The sequence below is a fragment of the Marmota flaviventris genome, chromosome 13, assembly GCF_047511675.1.
Source record: "Marmota flaviventris isolate mMarFla1 chromosome 13, mMarFla1.hap1, whole genome shotgun sequence".
Taxonomy (NCBI): domain Eukaryota; kingdom Metazoa; phylum Chordata; class Mammalia; order Rodentia; family Sciuridae; genus Marmota; species Marmota flaviventris.
The window spans coordinates 29,636,748-29,654,410 of NC_092510.1; the positions used below are offsets into that span (position 1 = coordinate 29,636,748).

Sequence of the window (17,663 nt, forward strand, 5' to 3'; positions counted from 1 at the left end):
TTTTACTCTGCTTTCAAGCTAGGATATTAGCTTGCCACAGTTTCCTGAATGAAGACAGAAGACTCCTATGTCAAAGACAAAAGGACCGTTTACTATACACAGTAATAGCAGTAGCCAGAGTATTATTAATCCTATACTAGTTCCTCAGTCCTTAATCTCACAGAACACCTCAAGAGTACCAGGTGATGCTTGCACATGCATTTTGGTTGTATTACAGGAGAGGAACCCCACACTTTGGAAATCTTAATCATTCATAATGAGCTCCAGAAAGCTTAATCTTATAATGAACAAGCAGTCCTCATGTCTGACTTTCCCTAGTGAAAGACATTATTATACTGGACAATAAACAAACCTGCGCTGTGCTCCTGAAAGATCTCTCTCTCTTCCAACGCTATACCATACAAAACAACTCTAAAAAGCTAATATTGAATAAAATCAGCCAATGCCTCTGCTTACAAGGTATGAAGAAGTGCAAGAAACTCATGGAAAATTGTTTCCCAGAAGAAGAAGCCAGAAACTCTGGGTATTAATTTCTAATGAAAAAGAAAAAAAAAACCTGTAACCCACAAGACACCAGTAATACCAGTGGTACCAGTGAGATAATTTGAAGTAGCCCAAATGTGTTCCATATGCCTTTCATTCTTGTTCCCCAATAACCCACCACATAGGCAACTACTGATAATAGTATCCTTCTAGAAACATTCTGCAATGCTTGTTTCCATACCCATATTGGAAAATGTCACAATTTCTAGGGCACTGGATGTGATACAGAGAAAAGCCTTGCCTCATGCATGTTACATTTTGGATAAGTGTCTTTCAAAGGCCCATGTGCTGGCTTAGTTCCTAGTATGTGGTGTTACTAGAAGGTGGTGAAACTTTCAGGAGGTAGAACCTAGCAGAAAAACGTTAGCGTTCATTGGGGATTAGCACTAAAAAGGAATAAGGGACCCTGGCCCCTTCTGCCGCCCTTTACTTCCCAGTCATCATGAGATGAATATACCTCATCCACCACACAATCCTGCCATGATGTATGGTGCCCTCATAGACCCAAAACAACAAGGCTGGCAAACCATTGCCTCGAAAATCATGAATCAAAATAAACCTTACCTCCTATAAGTTGTTTATCTCAATTACTTTGTCATAATTATGAAAAGCTGACCAACACCTCAGCAGTGGGGGCTAATTAGCTAGAGAGTCAATAATGCTCAGATCCAACTGGACAAAAGCAAGATCCAAAAGATTTAAACTTTGTATGTACCTTAACAGCACGCTAGAACAAAGCTCAGGAATATTTTTAGGAATATAAAAATATTTAGCACCCAACAAACAAAAATTCACATCCAGTGTGTAGTAAAAAATTACCAGATGTGTTAAAGAATACAAACCATAAAGAGGAGAAAAATCAATCCATTGAAACCAATTACAACTGACAATGATTTTTGGATTAGTAGAGAAGAATATTGTAATAGCCTGAGTCTATTTCATATGTTCAAAAACATGATCTAGAGAAATAAAAGACAAAGAGACCCAAATTGAACTTCTAGAGATGAAAAGTACATTGTGTAGGATGAAAAATACAGTGCATGGAATCAACAGATTAGGCATGAGAGAAGAAAATAAGTGATTTTTTAAAATGCCATTCATTTTGATTTTTTAATTCTTTTTAGGTACACGACGTAGAGTGTAGTTTGACAATTTAAATTATACTCATTTTAATTAGGATCCTACTTTGTTGTTGTACATGATGTGGAGTTTCACTGGTTGGTATTCATATATGAATATAGAAAAGTTTGTCTGATTCATTCTACTATCTTTTCTATTCTCATACCCCTCCTTTCCCTTCATTCCCCTTGTCTAATTCAATGAACTTCTAGTCTCCTTCCATCCTTATTGTGTTCGACATCTGTAGCAATTAGAGAAATGCAAATTAAAACTACATTGAGAGTCCATCTCACTCTAGTCAGAATGGCAATTATCAAAGAATACAAATAACAATAAATGTTGGTGAGGATGTGGGGAAAAGGTTAATTCATACATTGCTGGTGGGAATGCAAACTGGTGTAATCATTCTGGAAAGCAGTATGTAGATTCCTCAGGAAACTTGGATTGGAACCACTATTTGACCCAGTTATCTCACTCCTTGGTATATACCCAAAGGACTTAAAATCAGCATGCTACAGTGATGGCAACATCAATGTTTAGAGAAGCTCAAAAATTCTCCTCAAATTGGTCTAAAGTTTCAGCGCAATTATTCACAATAGCTTAGCTATGGAACCAACCTAGGTGCCCTTCAACAGATGAATGGATGAAAATGTGGTATAAGTACATAATGGAAAAAAATGTGGTATAAGTACATAATGGAATATTACTCAGCCTTAAAGAAGAATGAAATTATGGTATTTGCCAGTAAATGGATGGAACTGGAGACTATCATGCCAAGTGAAATAAACGAATACCCCCAAAAAACAAAGTCTGAATGTTCTCTCTGATATGTGGATATTGACACACAATAAGGGCGGGGGGAAGGATAGAAGTTTGTTTAATTAGACAAAGGGAAATGAAAGGAAGGAAGAGGTAATGGGAATAGGAAAGACAGCATAATGTATCTGATATAACTTTCCTATGTTCATATATCAATGCACCACCAGTGAAACTCCACATCATGTACATCCGCAAGAATGGGATCCTAATTAGAATAAGTTGTACTCTATGTATGTCTAATATATCAGAATACACTGTACTGTCATGTATATCTAAAAAGAACAAAAATTGTGAAAAAAAATGAATCTAGGTGCTAGGGATATAGGTCAGTGGTAGAGTACTCACCTAGCATGTATCAAGGCCCTGGGGTCCATCCCCAGCAGTGCCAAAAAAAAAAAAAAAAAGGTTCATGCAGACTGGAGGGGTAAGAAAGTGCTTCATTTTTACATGGAATGGTACAATGTCAACTTTAAGCAAACTGCAAAAAGTTAAAGACATATCATTTTTTGAGCAACTACTGCAGATTAATTCAGTGAATAAACTGCATATTAATTCCTTGAATAAGTGTTTCTGGTGCTATTTATAACTAAGGGTAAAATAACTTAAAATTATACTTTCAGAGTCTTTTAAGAACCTAGAGCAGCAACAATAACTCAGGAAATGTCATTTAGAGGGGGAAAGTGTACTATCTACAAAATTTATTAAAAGGTGCCTAGGAACAAACCTAAAAAGAATGTGTAAGCTTTTTTATGGTGAGAATTATAAAACTCTGCTAAAGACACTTAGAAATTTAAATAATTAGAGCTATATAATGTTCCTGAATAGGGAAGGGCCACTGTATCATAAAGAAAATTCTCCCCAAATTGATCTAAAGTTTCAGTGCAATTATAATTAAAATTCTGAAGGGAGTATTAGTTCTAAAAGGGAATGTAATTACAGAAAGTAAATGTGTGGATACTGATAGGGCAAGGGTTGCGGGGGAGGAGGGAGAAGGGAGAAATTACAAATGTCAAGAGAAGATTTTTAGAGTGATATGTATATTATATTGTTTATGGTTTCACAGGTGTATTCATATGTCAAGTGGTACACTTTAAATAGATGAAGTTCACTATATGTCAGACTTCAGTAAAGCTGTTTTTTAAGTCAACAAAACAAAAAAAGGGTTTTAGAAACATATATACAGATGTACATCTGAATTATAAATTACAAATAAAAAGTAAAAGAATGATAACTCAAAAAGAGAATTAGTTGGAGTGAGGGAAAGAGTGCTACTGTGAGAAAGGCACCACAGGCAGCTTGTCATGTTCTGGTATTGGTATGACTCTATTTCTGACACTAAGCCCTGGCTGTCTTAGTATCTTTCTTTAAGTTACATGCATATTTTATACAATCTATTGCATAATATTGATAAATTTCACAATTTTAAAAAAGAAAGGGGATAGGAACACAATAAATGATTAGCTTAACTACGTTCTATTGTTCCTAGAGCTGAGTTCCCTTCAAACCTTTTAAACCAACAGCTAGGATTAAGCTCTTTCATTTGATCTGGATCACTAGTTTGAAAATGGCAAACTCTTCTTATCAAAGAAGAGACAAGAAAAATCAAACAAAATCTATTGCTTACTACCCTATACATTACCCCATTTCTGCTAATAAGTAAACAATCACTGTAACCTTTCACACCCCCCTGTTGTGGTAGGCACAAGTAGTACTTAGGCAGTACCTACCACCTGGCATAGAATTATCTTTGCACACATTTTTTTTTTCCTATAAGATTATAAATTCCTCTGCTGGGTACAGTGGCCCATGCCTGTAATCCCTGCTACACCAGGAGGCTGAGGCAGGAGGATCTCAAGTTTGAGGCCAGCCTTGCAATTTAGCAAGACCCTAAAGAAAAATGGTTGAGGATGAAGCATGATAGAGTGATAGAGAGCCTTTGGGTTCAATCCCAATTATGGGGATTATAAATTTCTCCCTTCAAAGCTGTTAATGTTTCGTTTTCTTCCATTTTTTTTTTGTTGTTGTTGTTTACTTGTACTGTCTATCAAACTACTGAAATTAAAATATTAAGGCAAATTTATTGCGGTTGTTTCCATGTAACTTCGCCTGACAATATACAATTTTGCTGCTAATGGTTTTGCAGTCCCAGTCTGACCATAGCAGAGAAGGCAGGGACCTCAGGCTTCCAACAAAATAAGAACCAATCTTAGGTTTCAGTTGGAAGAGAGGAGCTAAGCTGTGCTCCTGGCTTGGTTCTTGCCATCTATTCAGCTGTTTGGGATGAGCTGCACATCTTGTCGGCCACTTCAAGTTTTTAATCAGGAGATCTTGGAAGAATGGTGCCGACTTCACTTTCTACAGCAGGTATCTTAGAACACTGTTTTGGATTCTTTGCATGCTAGTTTTTAATACTTCCTTGGGCCAGTACGCCTTATGAATCCTCTTAACACTATAGAGTATTTGGCATCTGCATAACCTGCGTCCTAACCTCCAGGCGCCGTCCCGCGGTCACTGACACGAGGAAGGGAATACTACTAACACATACATTCGGAAGGTCTTAAATTTCCCTTAAGAGGGTGTAGAATGTAAGGCTCAGCCCGGAGTCTTACAACCGCTATCCCACGCCTGAGAAAAGGTCACGCCCCCTGCAGACAACTACACCGGGTCTTTAATCGACCCGCCGCCGCCTTCCCGCCTCCCTCCGGGACGCGCACTTCCGGCCGCGAGGGTGTTCGGGAGCGCGCGCAGCGAGCTTCCACCAATCAGAGGCCGCGTCTGGTCGGCCCGAGTGCGCGCGCGCACATTTGTGCGCAGGTTCGAATCTCCGCCGCTTCGCGGTTGCTGCCCAACGTCCGGGCCGCACCTCTGAGGCGGCTAAGGCCGCGCAAGAGGGCGACACTCGACTCTACCCGGGCAGCCCCGCCCCCTTCCCCTCGCCACCTTCCAGACGCAGCATAATCCGGTCGGCCTTGCCCTCTCTCGCGCGTCCCGCGCTCCGCCCTGCGACTATCGGCGCTGGGTCCCGCGCCCGGCCGTCTCCGCCCTAACCCTTAGGCCCATGGCCAAGCGGCGTGCGGCTGAGCCTCTGACGTTCCACGTGCCTTGGAAGCGGCTCCTGCTCTGCGACTTCACGGAGGAGCCGCCGCCGCCGTCGCCGATTTGGATCCCGCCGTCGGGGCCCTCGCATTCTGGGCTACCGCGAAAGCGCAAAATCGACGCAGGAGCCATGTCAGAGCCTTCGGCTTCGCCCAGCAAGCGCCGCGACAGCGGGGACAGCAGCGCCACGAGCGGCGGGGAGCGTGAGGGCCGCGGCCTGGAGACGGGGGAGCCATCGCTGCCGCTGCTGCCGGGAGGGCCCCGGGGGCCAGGGGAGGAGCCCCGGGACGTCCAGCCCCCGGGGGGCGGTGGTGACGACGGGGCGGGGCGCACAGGGCCCCCGCGGGAAGACTGGGGGGCCACACCGCTCCAGGTAGGGGTTGGGGGCTGGTGGGAGAAGGTCTTCCCCTTTTCCTAGCCACTGCGCGCCCAGAAAGGAACGGATCCCCCACCCTCAAGTTGGGTCCGTTAACACCCCCTAAAAGGCAAAAAGCCGGGTCTCGGGCAGCACGCGGCGCCCAAAGCCCGCCTTGGCAGTATCGGAGGAGTCTGAGAGGAACACTGGTAGACCAGGTGGAGGTAGCATCTGCCAGGGCACTGCAGGAGAAGTGGAAGCGTGGGCCTGGGCAGGCTGTAGACGTTGACTGAACCAAGGGGTGCAGCTCAACGACAAACGTCAGGGAAAGGGAGTGCTCGCCCTCGTAGGGTTAACCAGGAAGAGAATCCGTGACCGGAGGCAGAGTGGTCGGCTGGGAGCCATCTGTTAATTGGGCATATTGGAGGCTTGGTACAGCCCTTTGGGCTGAGAGGAAGTCCTTTTGTATCTTTGGAAAACCCTTTTCTAACTGTTCAGTGTTAAACCCCATCATATGAAGACGGATTGTTGATATTTGTGTATCAAAGTAAAGCATTTATGAGAATCACGGGGAAGTTTTCCCTTTTTCGCTTCTCTGCATCAAAGAATCCTTAAAAGATCTGATTTGTCCAGATAGCCCAGCCTCTAGTTGTGTGATCCTATGAAATACTAGAAATGTGACTAGTTCAAAACAATGTGTGCTGCTATACGTGCAACACATGAGATTTTTGAAGATTTAGTAAGAAAAAGATAAACTATTGATTACTCAAGAAATGATTTATAGGCTATTAAGGTATATTAATTTCATCTTTTTCTTTTTTAGTATAACTACTAGGAAATGTTTATTTTATGGCTCATGTTATCTGTTGGGAACTTTGATCTAGATTTAGGAATTTGATTTTTCCCAGTTCTGGGATGACTTACTAGGAGAGTTGTCCCCGGTGGAAGAATCAAGTTTAGGGGCTCAGAATTCATCAGTCTTCAACCACTACAGTATAGTATCCACTCAACTTTGTTCTGTGGGCTTAAATGTTTTGGACAGAGTTGATTAACTACCTTGCAGGATTTAAAAAAAGAAAAATGCATTTCCTTTGTTCAAATTTTATAGTTAGGAAAGATTATTTTTTCCTGTGAGAGAAATTATCTTTTAGACTTAATCACTATGATCACCATTTCTGAATGAAATTAGAAATTGTAAGTACTTCTACTTCAGTTTTCTTAGAATTTAGAATAAACATCAGCCTTATTTAGGCTTTTTTCTTCAAAATGCTTTTAGATGTTCAGAATCCCCTTCCTTAAAACAATGAGTCATCCAGACCTGTTGGTTATGGAGATAGGTCCTTTGTAGTTAAAAATCATACTCTTGAGATGATTGTTGGGACCCCACCCATATGAAGGCTTGTCTTTCCTACCACAATGTGGTATGTGCCATATGCCATAGAACTGATAAGAGGGAAATACGAAAATAACAGGCAAAAAAGTAGAGTGACATAAAGACATTTGCTTAGAATCTCCTAGAAACAGCTAGTTGTGTTACACAATTGACTAGATCTGGCAGTGCTCAATTTCCATTAGTTGCTGCAAGCTCATGGAAGGAAGAAGTTTGGCTCCTGGGATTTCTTCTTCACTGAGACTGGTCTCCTGCCGCTTTTTCTTTGAGCAAAAACCTGGAACACTCAAATTCCTTTTGTTAAGTCTCTTCCTTAGGCTGCATCTCTTCTGCAAATCTAAGAGATGGATGTGCTTTTTTCTGCCTCCCTCTTAACTTTTTGCTTCCAAAGACCCAGGCTTATTGTTTTAAGGGTATTATAGCTTATTACAAGGGAAAATAGCAAAAAACATGGAGATGGAAAAAGCTTGTTCAGTTCAATGTAATAACTGCCTGGTTTCTGTTGGTGAGAATAAAGCTTAAGTTCCTATCCTCACCCCTGGGGTCTCATTTAGAAAATACTACTTCATATACCTTCTTTCTAAATCAAAGATGCAATACCAGCAGAATAAGGCACTTCTTTGAGGGGGGGTAGGGTACTGGCAATTGAACCCAGGGACATTTTGCCACTGATCTTATTAATTTTGAGACAGGGTCTCCCTAATTTGCTTTGGGTGTTATTGAGTTTCTGGGGCTGGTCTCAAACCTCTGTCCTCCTGCCTTGGCTTCCCGAGTTCCTGGGATTACAGGCATGGGTCACTGTGTGCAACAAGGTACTTCTTTTCTGTGCTGAAACCTTAGAATATTTCCTACATTGGTTTCAGATATAGTTTTTATTGGAGAACTTAAAAAGTCACATATTAAGTATACATATTTTTCATATTAGTGTCATTTTAGGCAAATTCATTGCTCTATCAGTGTTGACTGTTATAGCTGTTTTAACAGTAAGCGAATGTTTCACTAAGGAGAAGGTGATTAATGTTTTATATTCATTTGGGGAATGTAATACCTAGCAGTATTGAGCAATAACTGGGCTACCTTTAAATTCCCACAATGGTCCTACTCCAAAGTTACCAGTGAAATCAAGTTCAGAGTTATCCAAACCCAGGTCTGTGTGGTGGCAAAGTTTGTGCTTTTATCCTCTAGGTTCTACTGATAAAGTTGATAATTTTAACAATGGATTTTCCAAAAGAGAACTAGAACTTTAACCTCATTTTATTGAAGTGAAAGTTTATAAATTTTTGACTTGTTACATCTTTATCCCAATATTAAGAAATTCCCCAAAGGCTTCATTCTTTAAGCCTTAAATTTTAAGGCACAGAATGAACTTCCCTCTGAGACTTTCTTGTAAACTTGTGCTCTCCAGTACAATAATCCTTAAATACTAATAGCCAACAAGCATTGGAAGTGTGGCTGGTCTGAATAGTGCTGGAAGTATAAAATGCATGCCAGGTTTGAAAACCTAGAAAGGATGTATTATATTAATTTAAAAAATATTGGGTATGTTAATGTTTTAGATATACTAAGTCAAATAAGATGTTAAGGTAGCTGGGCATGGTGGTGCCTGCCTATAATCCCAGCATTTTGGGCAGCTGAGTCAGGAGGATCACAAGTTCAAGGCCAACAGCAACTTAGGTCTTGTCACAAAATAAAAAATAAAATGGACTGGGAATGTCTTTTAGTAGTAAAGCACCCTTAAGTTTAATTCCCAGTACCAAAAATATTATAAAAAAGATATTTAGATTATTTCCCCTGGTTCTTTCTTTTTTGGCTTTGGTTACTAGAAAATTTTAAAGTACATATGTAATTCCCATGATATTTTTGTTAAGACAGTGCTGCTATAACAAATATAAACTTGAAATAAAAGCACAACGTAGTAGAATATATTTGGATATTGATCTGAGAATGGTATTAATTTTCAGAATTATGACCATGTAAGCCTTCATGTAATTCCAGTGCCATTTTCTTTATACAGAGTATTTTGGGGATGCTTAAAATTCTGTGCCAATTTTTAACTTCAATTACTTGGATTAATTTTTTAGTCATTTAGAGTAAGCTGCTAAATTTTTAAGAGGCCATTACTCATTTGGATTGATAAATTTTGATATATTGATTTAAAAGTTATACCTTCTATGAAAGGATATCTTTAATGATCAACTTAACATTTTCTTTCTGTTCACCATGTTTATGTCCTACACTGCTTTAAAACACCAAACTTCAGAATAAAGACCAAAAATAAGTTATAAGGGTGTGTGTGTATAAAATCTTATTTTTCTTATTAAATTTAAAATTTAAGATCATTTTTAGACATTTGATGGGGGTACCAGAGATTGAACCCAGGGGTGCCTAACCACTGAGCCACATTCCCTGCCCTCTTTTTTATATTTTATTTAGAGAAAGGGTCTTGCTGAGTTGCTTAGGGTCTTGCTAAGTTGCTGAGGCTGGCTTTGAACTTTGATCCCCCTGCCACAGCCTCCTGAGCTACTGGGATTACAGGCATGCACCACTGCACTCTGCCAAACATTTTCTTTGGATGAAAAATTAGAAAATTCTAGAAAGCTATTTGTGGATGAAATTTTTTTAAATTTACACTATTAGCAAATACTTTCACAACCCATAAATATTAAAATGTGCAGATTTAATTGAATACATGAAGTATTTTCATTAGACAAAATTTAAAATGCATACATTTAAAATGCAAAGTGAAGTACTACAAGGTCTATTGAGTTTGTTTTTTTAAAACAAGGAAATTTGTTTCTTGGGGGGGAAACCTTCTGAGTTACTGGTGTGTTTTTGTCTCTTTTTCTTAAAGCACAATGAAGAATTTTGGCAGTATAATTCTTTCCAGTACTGGAGAAATCCTTTACCACCTATTGATCTGTCAGACATCGAAGATGTGAGTGAAAACAACCAGACAGAAGCAACACTTGAGGGCAAGAATGAAGTGGTTGAGATTGACATGGAGTCCTGACATAAAGAGCTGAAGAAATGGGATTTCCTGAATTTGAGGAGACATCTCTTAAGTGAATTCATGTATTTTTTAGGAAAAAGTTGTTTTCCATACTTGATGTAGTATCATTTCCAAACCTGAAAAATGAGGAAAGGTTGTTTTGAAGATAAATGCCTGTAGTTGCTACTGACCTACTAATAGGGATTTGTCAACAATATAGCAGAGTGATAGGCAAAATATTTATGTATATATTTTTAAAGAAGCAAGTTTTGTTTAGGTTCTGACTTTTAAGAAACTGACCTTACAAAAAAGGATTCTAGAAGTTTTAGGAATGCATGGAAAATACTCAAATCTTTCTCTCATCTGCACCAAAAAGTTTGTGGCTCATGAATATCATTTTATAATAACTTATTAATAAAATAATTTCTAATACATCTTACTGACTCTTCTTAGTTGAACAAATAACTGACTTGAACATCTATGCAAACTTAAAATGTGGGGGTTCTTTGAAAGGTAGTATTGTTTTTAAAGTTTTGTAAAAATGAAAAGTAGTGAGAATTTCAATTTGGGTTTAAATAACTTCCAATATTTGATATTTGTTGAACTCTGCTATGGTTAGTCAAAAATGGATAAAGAAAAGTGAAAAGTAAGTCAGCTCCTGGTCACCTCCTCCTTTTCCAATATAAAAGGAAAGAAATTTATCATGACCACTTTGTTGGTTTTGAATTGATTTGAGGGCACGGTTTTTTATTGCTTATTACTTTAGACCTGTAGTTCTCAACACTGACAGCACTTTACAAATCTTTGCCTGGGCCCCATTTTAGAGATGCTCAATTATTCTGAGGTGGCCCTTAGATATTACTATTTTTTTAAACACAACTTTCTTTCCTCCATTTCTTTAATGTGCATACAGGGTTGAGAACCACTAGATCAATGTTAGTATTCCTGTTTAAAGGAAATTACTAATTTGAACTGAAGCAATGCCTGTTAATTAGCTTTGTTTTCATTATTCTCCATTGATGACTTTGTCACAAGTAATTTAACACTTTTCATTGTTAAAAAAAAAAAGCAATTTGTTTTGTAGTTAAGTATCAATGACTAAGTTAATTAACATTTGTACTGCATCCAGAATGTTGGCTTTGTAATTTAGTAACTTGTCCTTACTTGTATATTTTTTTTGTTGGTGATGACAGTAAATCCAAAATTCAGAAAAGGTAGTAAATGCTAGAGGGAAAATTTTTGACATTTTGTATGTACTGCAATATGTAAATATGGGTTGACAATAAGAACAGAAGACAGTGTCTGTCATTGTGGTTAGAAATGGTTTTAAAGACTGTACTGCCACTTTCTACCTATGTAGCATTAAACAAGTTATTTTTCATCTCTAAGCCTCAGGTTTCTAACCTGTAAAATGAGAAATAATAAATAGTATCTACCTCGTACTGCTTATTGTCAAGCAATGTTCTAAGTACTTTCCATGAATCATCTTGTTTGATTTTCAACCTTATCTTAAGGTAGATTGAAAAGATCATTAGAATAATGGTAGTTTGTTCATTTCACTTGTACTGTTATTCAAAGTTTGGTAAGAAGTGAAATTGTGGAAAAAAATAAAACGGGAAGTTTTTTTCCCTTTTGCTTAACTCTGAGTGTAGGAAAATGTATCTATTTTGCCAACTATTGTATTCCTAATGCCCAAAACAGTGTCAGGCACATAGTAGACCATATTATTCTATTAGCAAATGGACTTTCTTATCTGTTAATATAAAGTGTTGCCAATAAGTTTGCTTCTTTGAATATATCTTACAAAACTAGGTTATTTGCCCAAAGATGTGTATATAAAAAGTTTGGTTTTTTTTTTTTTTGGTCAGGAGAGATCAAATAGTAAAGTGTTAGAAATAATCTAAATTCTGCATGATGGTAGGAAAAAAATCCCTATGATGGGATTCTGTCATTTGAAATGTATTGACTGGAAAGAGCTTCAAGAAATATTTTGTAGATGATAAGAACAATTTCAGAGTAATACATAGTGAATTCATTAAAATATGCACACAAAATAAGACAGAAGGAACATAATAAATTAACTCTAGAAAAAAGTTGACATTTCTGAGGATAATGGGATAAGGAGTACTTTTACATTTCTATAAACTTTTGTGCCATTTTAGCAGCTTTGTTGACTTGTGGTTAATATGCAATTCACCCATTTGAAGTGTATAATCCAATGGCTCTTAGTATATTTAGGTATCTAACCATTAGGGTCAATTCTAGAGCATTTTCATCACATAATAAATTTTATAACTATTAGTAGCCATTCCACATACCTTCCAGCTCCACTTGTTGGCCCAAGGCAATTACCTACTTTCTATATTTTTAAATTGTTTTTATGGCTAAATGGAGTCCTGTTGTATATATATGGTTGATTTTTATATCTTCATTTTTGTGAATAGTGCTACAATAAACACAAGACTGTAGATATCATTAGCATACTGATTATTTTTCCTTTGGATGTGTAACCAGTAGTGGGATTGCTAGAACATAAGATAGTTCAATTTTTTCCACATTTTTTATTGGTGCACAATAGTTGTACATAATGGTGGAATTTGTTGTTGCATACTTGTACATACATATTATATAGTGTATGTATAATGTATACAATATCATTCTCCAGTATTTCTTCTTTTCCCTCCAATTTTCTCTCACTCTGGTCTCTTGTACTTTAATCTCCCATTTTTATGAGATCCCTCCCCCATTTTACTTCTTTTTCTTCTTTAGTGTCCACATGAGAGAAAACATGACCCTTGACCTGAGTTTGCTTAATGTTCTAAAGTATATCCATTTTCCTGCAAAAAGCCATAATAATTTTTTATAATTTTTTAGTTGTATATGGGCACATTACTTTTATTTATTTATTTTATGTGGTACTGAGGTTCGAACCCAGTGCCTCACACATGCTAGGCAAGTGCTCTACCACTGAGCTACAATCCCAGCCCCATAATTTCATTTTTTATAGCTGAATAAAACTATTGTGTATATATACCACATGTTCTTCATGCATTGATGGACAACTAGGGAGGTTCAATAGTTTGTTATGAATTGCTGCACTGAACATAGGTGTGCCTCTATCACTATAGAATGATGACTTCAAGTTTTTAGGGTAAATGCTGAGAATTGGTATAACTGGGTTGTATGGTGGTTCTATTCCTAGTCTTTTCAGGAAACTCCATACTGGTTTCCATAGTGGTTATACATAATGTACAGTCCCACCAGAAATGTAATAAATGTCTCTTTCTCTATATCATCTTCAGCATTTATTATTGTTTGTATTCTTGATGGCTGCCATTCTGACTGGAATGAAATGAAATCTCAGGGTAGGGTAGATTTGATTTGCATTTCCTTAATTGCTAATGATGTTGAATATTTTTTCATATATTTGTTGGCCGTTTGTATTCTTTTGAGAAGTTTTTGTTTCATTCATTTGCTCATTTGTTAATTTATTTTAGTTCTTTATATATTCTGGGTATTGAAACTCTCCCTGAAGAGTAGCTAGGAATGATTTTTCCACCATTCTGTAGGGGTTCTCTTCACATTAGTATTTGTTTCCTTTGCTGTGCAGAAGCTTTTAAATTTGATGCCATCCCATTTATTAACTCTTGGCATTTCCTGGGCTTTAGAGGAAGTCATCCTATTTGTTGGAATGTTTTCTTACAGAAATTGTATAGTTTCTGGTCTAAAGCATAGGTATTTGATTTTGTTGTTGTAGGTGGACACAATGTATTTATTTTTATGTGGTGCTGAGGATCAAACTCAGTGCCTCACATATGCCAGGCGAGTGCTGTACTACTGAGCCACAGCCACAGCCCTGGCATTTGATCCATTTTGAGTTGAATTTTGTGAAGGGTGAGAGATAAGAGTCTAGTCTCATCCTTCCACATATGGATAACCAATTTCCCAGCATCATTTGTTAAAAAGACTGACTTTTCTCCAATGTGTGTTTTGGGCCCTTTCATCAAGGATCAGATGAGTGTATCTAAGTGGGTGTGTCTCCGTGTCTTCTAATGTACCATTGGTCTATATGTCTGGTTTTATAGTAGTGCAATGCAATTTTTATTCTTTATTTTTCCATTACATTTTTAAGAATTTGAAGTCATGCAGACTGTGTTTCCTGCATGATTTATTACATTTATTACATTAGAAATCAACCACCTTAAGATATACAGACCCCATCCCAACATGTCAACTATTTCAAAATTAAATGGTACAATTATAAGTGTCTCAGAGGTCAAGGAAGCACCAAAAAAAGTAAGTAAAAAGTGCTTTGAACGAAGTGATAATAAAAGCTTAAAATATCAGGATTTCTGGGATGAAACAGTATTCAGATGAACATTTTAACAAAGTACTTGCATCAGAAAGAATAAAATAACAACCATATTTCAAATTATGTAGTAGGAAGGAAAAAATAAGAGTAGGAGCAGAAATATATGAAATAGAGAAGAAATAGCTAAAATTTGATAAACAAGTCTAATCAAGGTAAAAAATAACAATGGAAAGGGACCTATCAAAATAACTCTACATTGAGGCTCAGTGGTCAAGTGCCTCTGAGTTCAATCCCTGGTACCAAAACAAAAACAAAACAACAGAAAAACATCCTACAGATGCTAAAAATATATTAAGGTGACATTACAATTGTATGGCAACATCTGTGATAGCTTATATAACATGGTCTATATTAGAGAAGGATCCATGTGCTGCTGAGATAAAAGTGTATTCAGTCATTGATGGATGAAATATTCTGTATATGTTAAATCTAAATTATCAATTGTATTTTTTACTTCTATAGCTTTTTTATTTAGTTTTTGTTTGGAGGCTCTATCCAGTGGTGACAGAGGCATGTTAAAGTTAACCAGTACTACTGCGTTGTGGTCTATTTGATTCTTGAAATTGAGAAGGGTTTGTTTGATATATGTAGATGCTCCATTGTTTGGGGCATAAATATTTACAATTGTTAGGTCTTGTTGATGTATAATTCCCTTAAGCAGTATGAAATGGCCTTCTTTGTCCCTTCTAAGTAACTTTGGCTTAATGTCCACTTTATCTGACATGAGGATAGAAACCCCTTCATGTTTACATGATCCATATGAATGATATGCTTTTTCTCATCCTTTCACCTTTAGTATGTAAATGTCTTTGCCTATGAGATGAGTCTCTTGGAGACAGCATATTGTTGGGTCATGATTTTGAATTCAATCTGCCAGTCTATGTCTCTTGATTGATGAGTTTAGCCATTAATATTCAAGGTTATTATTGAGATATGATTTGTATTCCTGGTCATTTGGATTTATTTCTAGTTGTTAATTTACGTTAGTTTCTCCTTTGATTGACAATTCCTTTAGTGTAGTTCTTCCCTTTGCTAGTTTTCACTTTTAAAAATTTTTATCTTCATGGAATATTTTGTTAAGAATGTTCTATAGTGCAGGCTTTCTAGCTGTAAATTCTTTTTAACTTTTGTTTGTCATGGAATCTTTGTAATTCATCTTCAAATCTGAAGCTTAATTTTGCTGGATATAGGATTCTTGGTTGGCATCCATTTTCTTTCAGAGCTTGGTATTTGTTACTCCAGGACATCCTAGCTTTGAGTGTCTGGGTTGAGAAATCAACTGAGATCTGAATTGGTTCCCCCCTGTATGTAATTTGATGTTTTTCTCTTACAGCATTTAAAATTCTATTCTTATTCTGTATGTTAGGCATTTTCATTATAATGGGTCTTGGTGTAGGTCTGTGGTAATTGTGCACATTTGGGGGTCCTGTAAACCTCTTGTATTTGATTTTCCATGTCATTCCATAGGTTTGGGAATTTTTCTGATATTATTTCATTGAAAACATTGTGCATTCCTTTGGTTTGTATCTACACCTTCATTTATCCTGATAAATCTTCAATTTGGTCTTTTCATGTTATCCCATAGTTCTTGGAAGTTCTGTTCATGGTTTTTAAATATGTTCTCTCTGTGGTCAACTCTATTTTCATGATTATATATTTTGTCTTCATTGCCAGAGGTTCTTTCTTCCAAGTGATCTAGTCTGTTGATGATGCTTTCTATTGAATTTTTAAAAAATGTTTATTTCTTAATTGTACACAATACCTTTATTTTGTTTATTTTTATGTGGTGTTTAGGATCGAACCCAGGGCCTTCCATGTGCTAGGTGAGCGCTCTACCGCTGAGCCAAAATCCCAGCCCCTCTATTGAATTTTTAATTTGGTTTATTATTTCCTTCATTCTTAGGATTGGTGGTGGTTGGTGGTTTTTTTTTTTCCGAATCTCTGCCTCTTTATTGAAATGATTTTTCACTTCCTGTATTTTCTCTGATTTCATTTCTTTTACCATCCTTCACAGATAAGTTTAACTGTCTGCGTTCTAAACTCCTTCTCTGACATTTCTTCCACTATAGTGTTGATGAATTCTATTACTGGAGTATCTTGGTTTGCTTAGGGTGACTTGTTCCCTTGCTTTTTCATGGTGTTTGTGTGTCTATCCATCTAACAGTATGGATCTGAAGCAGTAGAGTTTCTACCTTGAGGACTTAATAGTGTCCCTCAAGGTTTCCAGTACCTCACTGTTTAGGTGGAGACAAATAATAACAACCAAACAAGCAATATACTGTATTAAACCAAATAGTTCTTACTATGATGTCTACAATGTTAATTATCACTATTAGCCAAAATGATATGATCAGTTATTGCCTATAATAAAAACAGCAAGTTTGCAAAAGGGTTTATAAATTCAAATGGTGGACAGGGAAAGAACAGAAGTGATATAGGATGTGATGATTATGAAGGAGGAGGAGATAAGAAGTAAAAAAAATTAAAGGGTGAAAGAGAATAATAGAGATTGGCTGTTAGTGGAAGAAAAGAGAATCAAGGGAAACTGGAATACACACACACACATATGTGTGTTTATATATATAAAGTAAAAGTTTTTAAAAAATTATAAACAAAAGAATACAAAAAATCCCTAAATATACTAATGAAATATCCTAGTTCACAAAAAAATAATCCATGAGAAACAACTGGCTTCAAAAATGCTACAAGTGAGGGAAAAAAAAAAAACCGAATATGAATATGTATAAATGTCCATGTACCATTAAGGACATAATTAAACAGAGAAAAAGAATTTTACAAAAATTTTGATGAAAAGTTAAAGAATTCTTTCCTTTGGAGTTCAAAATAGTCTCAGTTTCTCTTCTCAGCAGTTTTAGGTGAGGTCCTCTGGATTGCTGGAGTGAGAGAGGTTATCCTGTAGGCAGAATTCCTGGAGGCAGGGTTAGGGTTAGGTGGGCTCTATGCTCTTCACTGAATGCCA

The 17,663-nt window shown here is 37.0% G+C and overlaps 1 protein-coding gene across 1 annotated transcript; it reads left to right on the forward strand.

Moving 5' to 3' along the window:
• The first annotated feature begins 5,300 nt into the window (after window positions 1-5,300).
• C13H9orf40 (chromosome 13 C9orf40 homolog) lies at window positions 5,301-13,601 on the forward strand. The gene is made up of 2 exons (XM_027940105.2): window positions 5,301-5,950; window positions 10,174-13,601. The coding sequence occupies exons 1-2, from the start codon at window positions 5,540-5,542 to the stop codon at window positions 10,330-10,332; spliced, it is 570 nt and encodes a 189-aa protein (XP_027795906.2). The 5' UTR covers window positions 5,301-5,539; the 3' UTR covers window positions 10,333-13,601.
• Window positions 13,602-17,663: the final 4,062 nt, after the last annotated feature.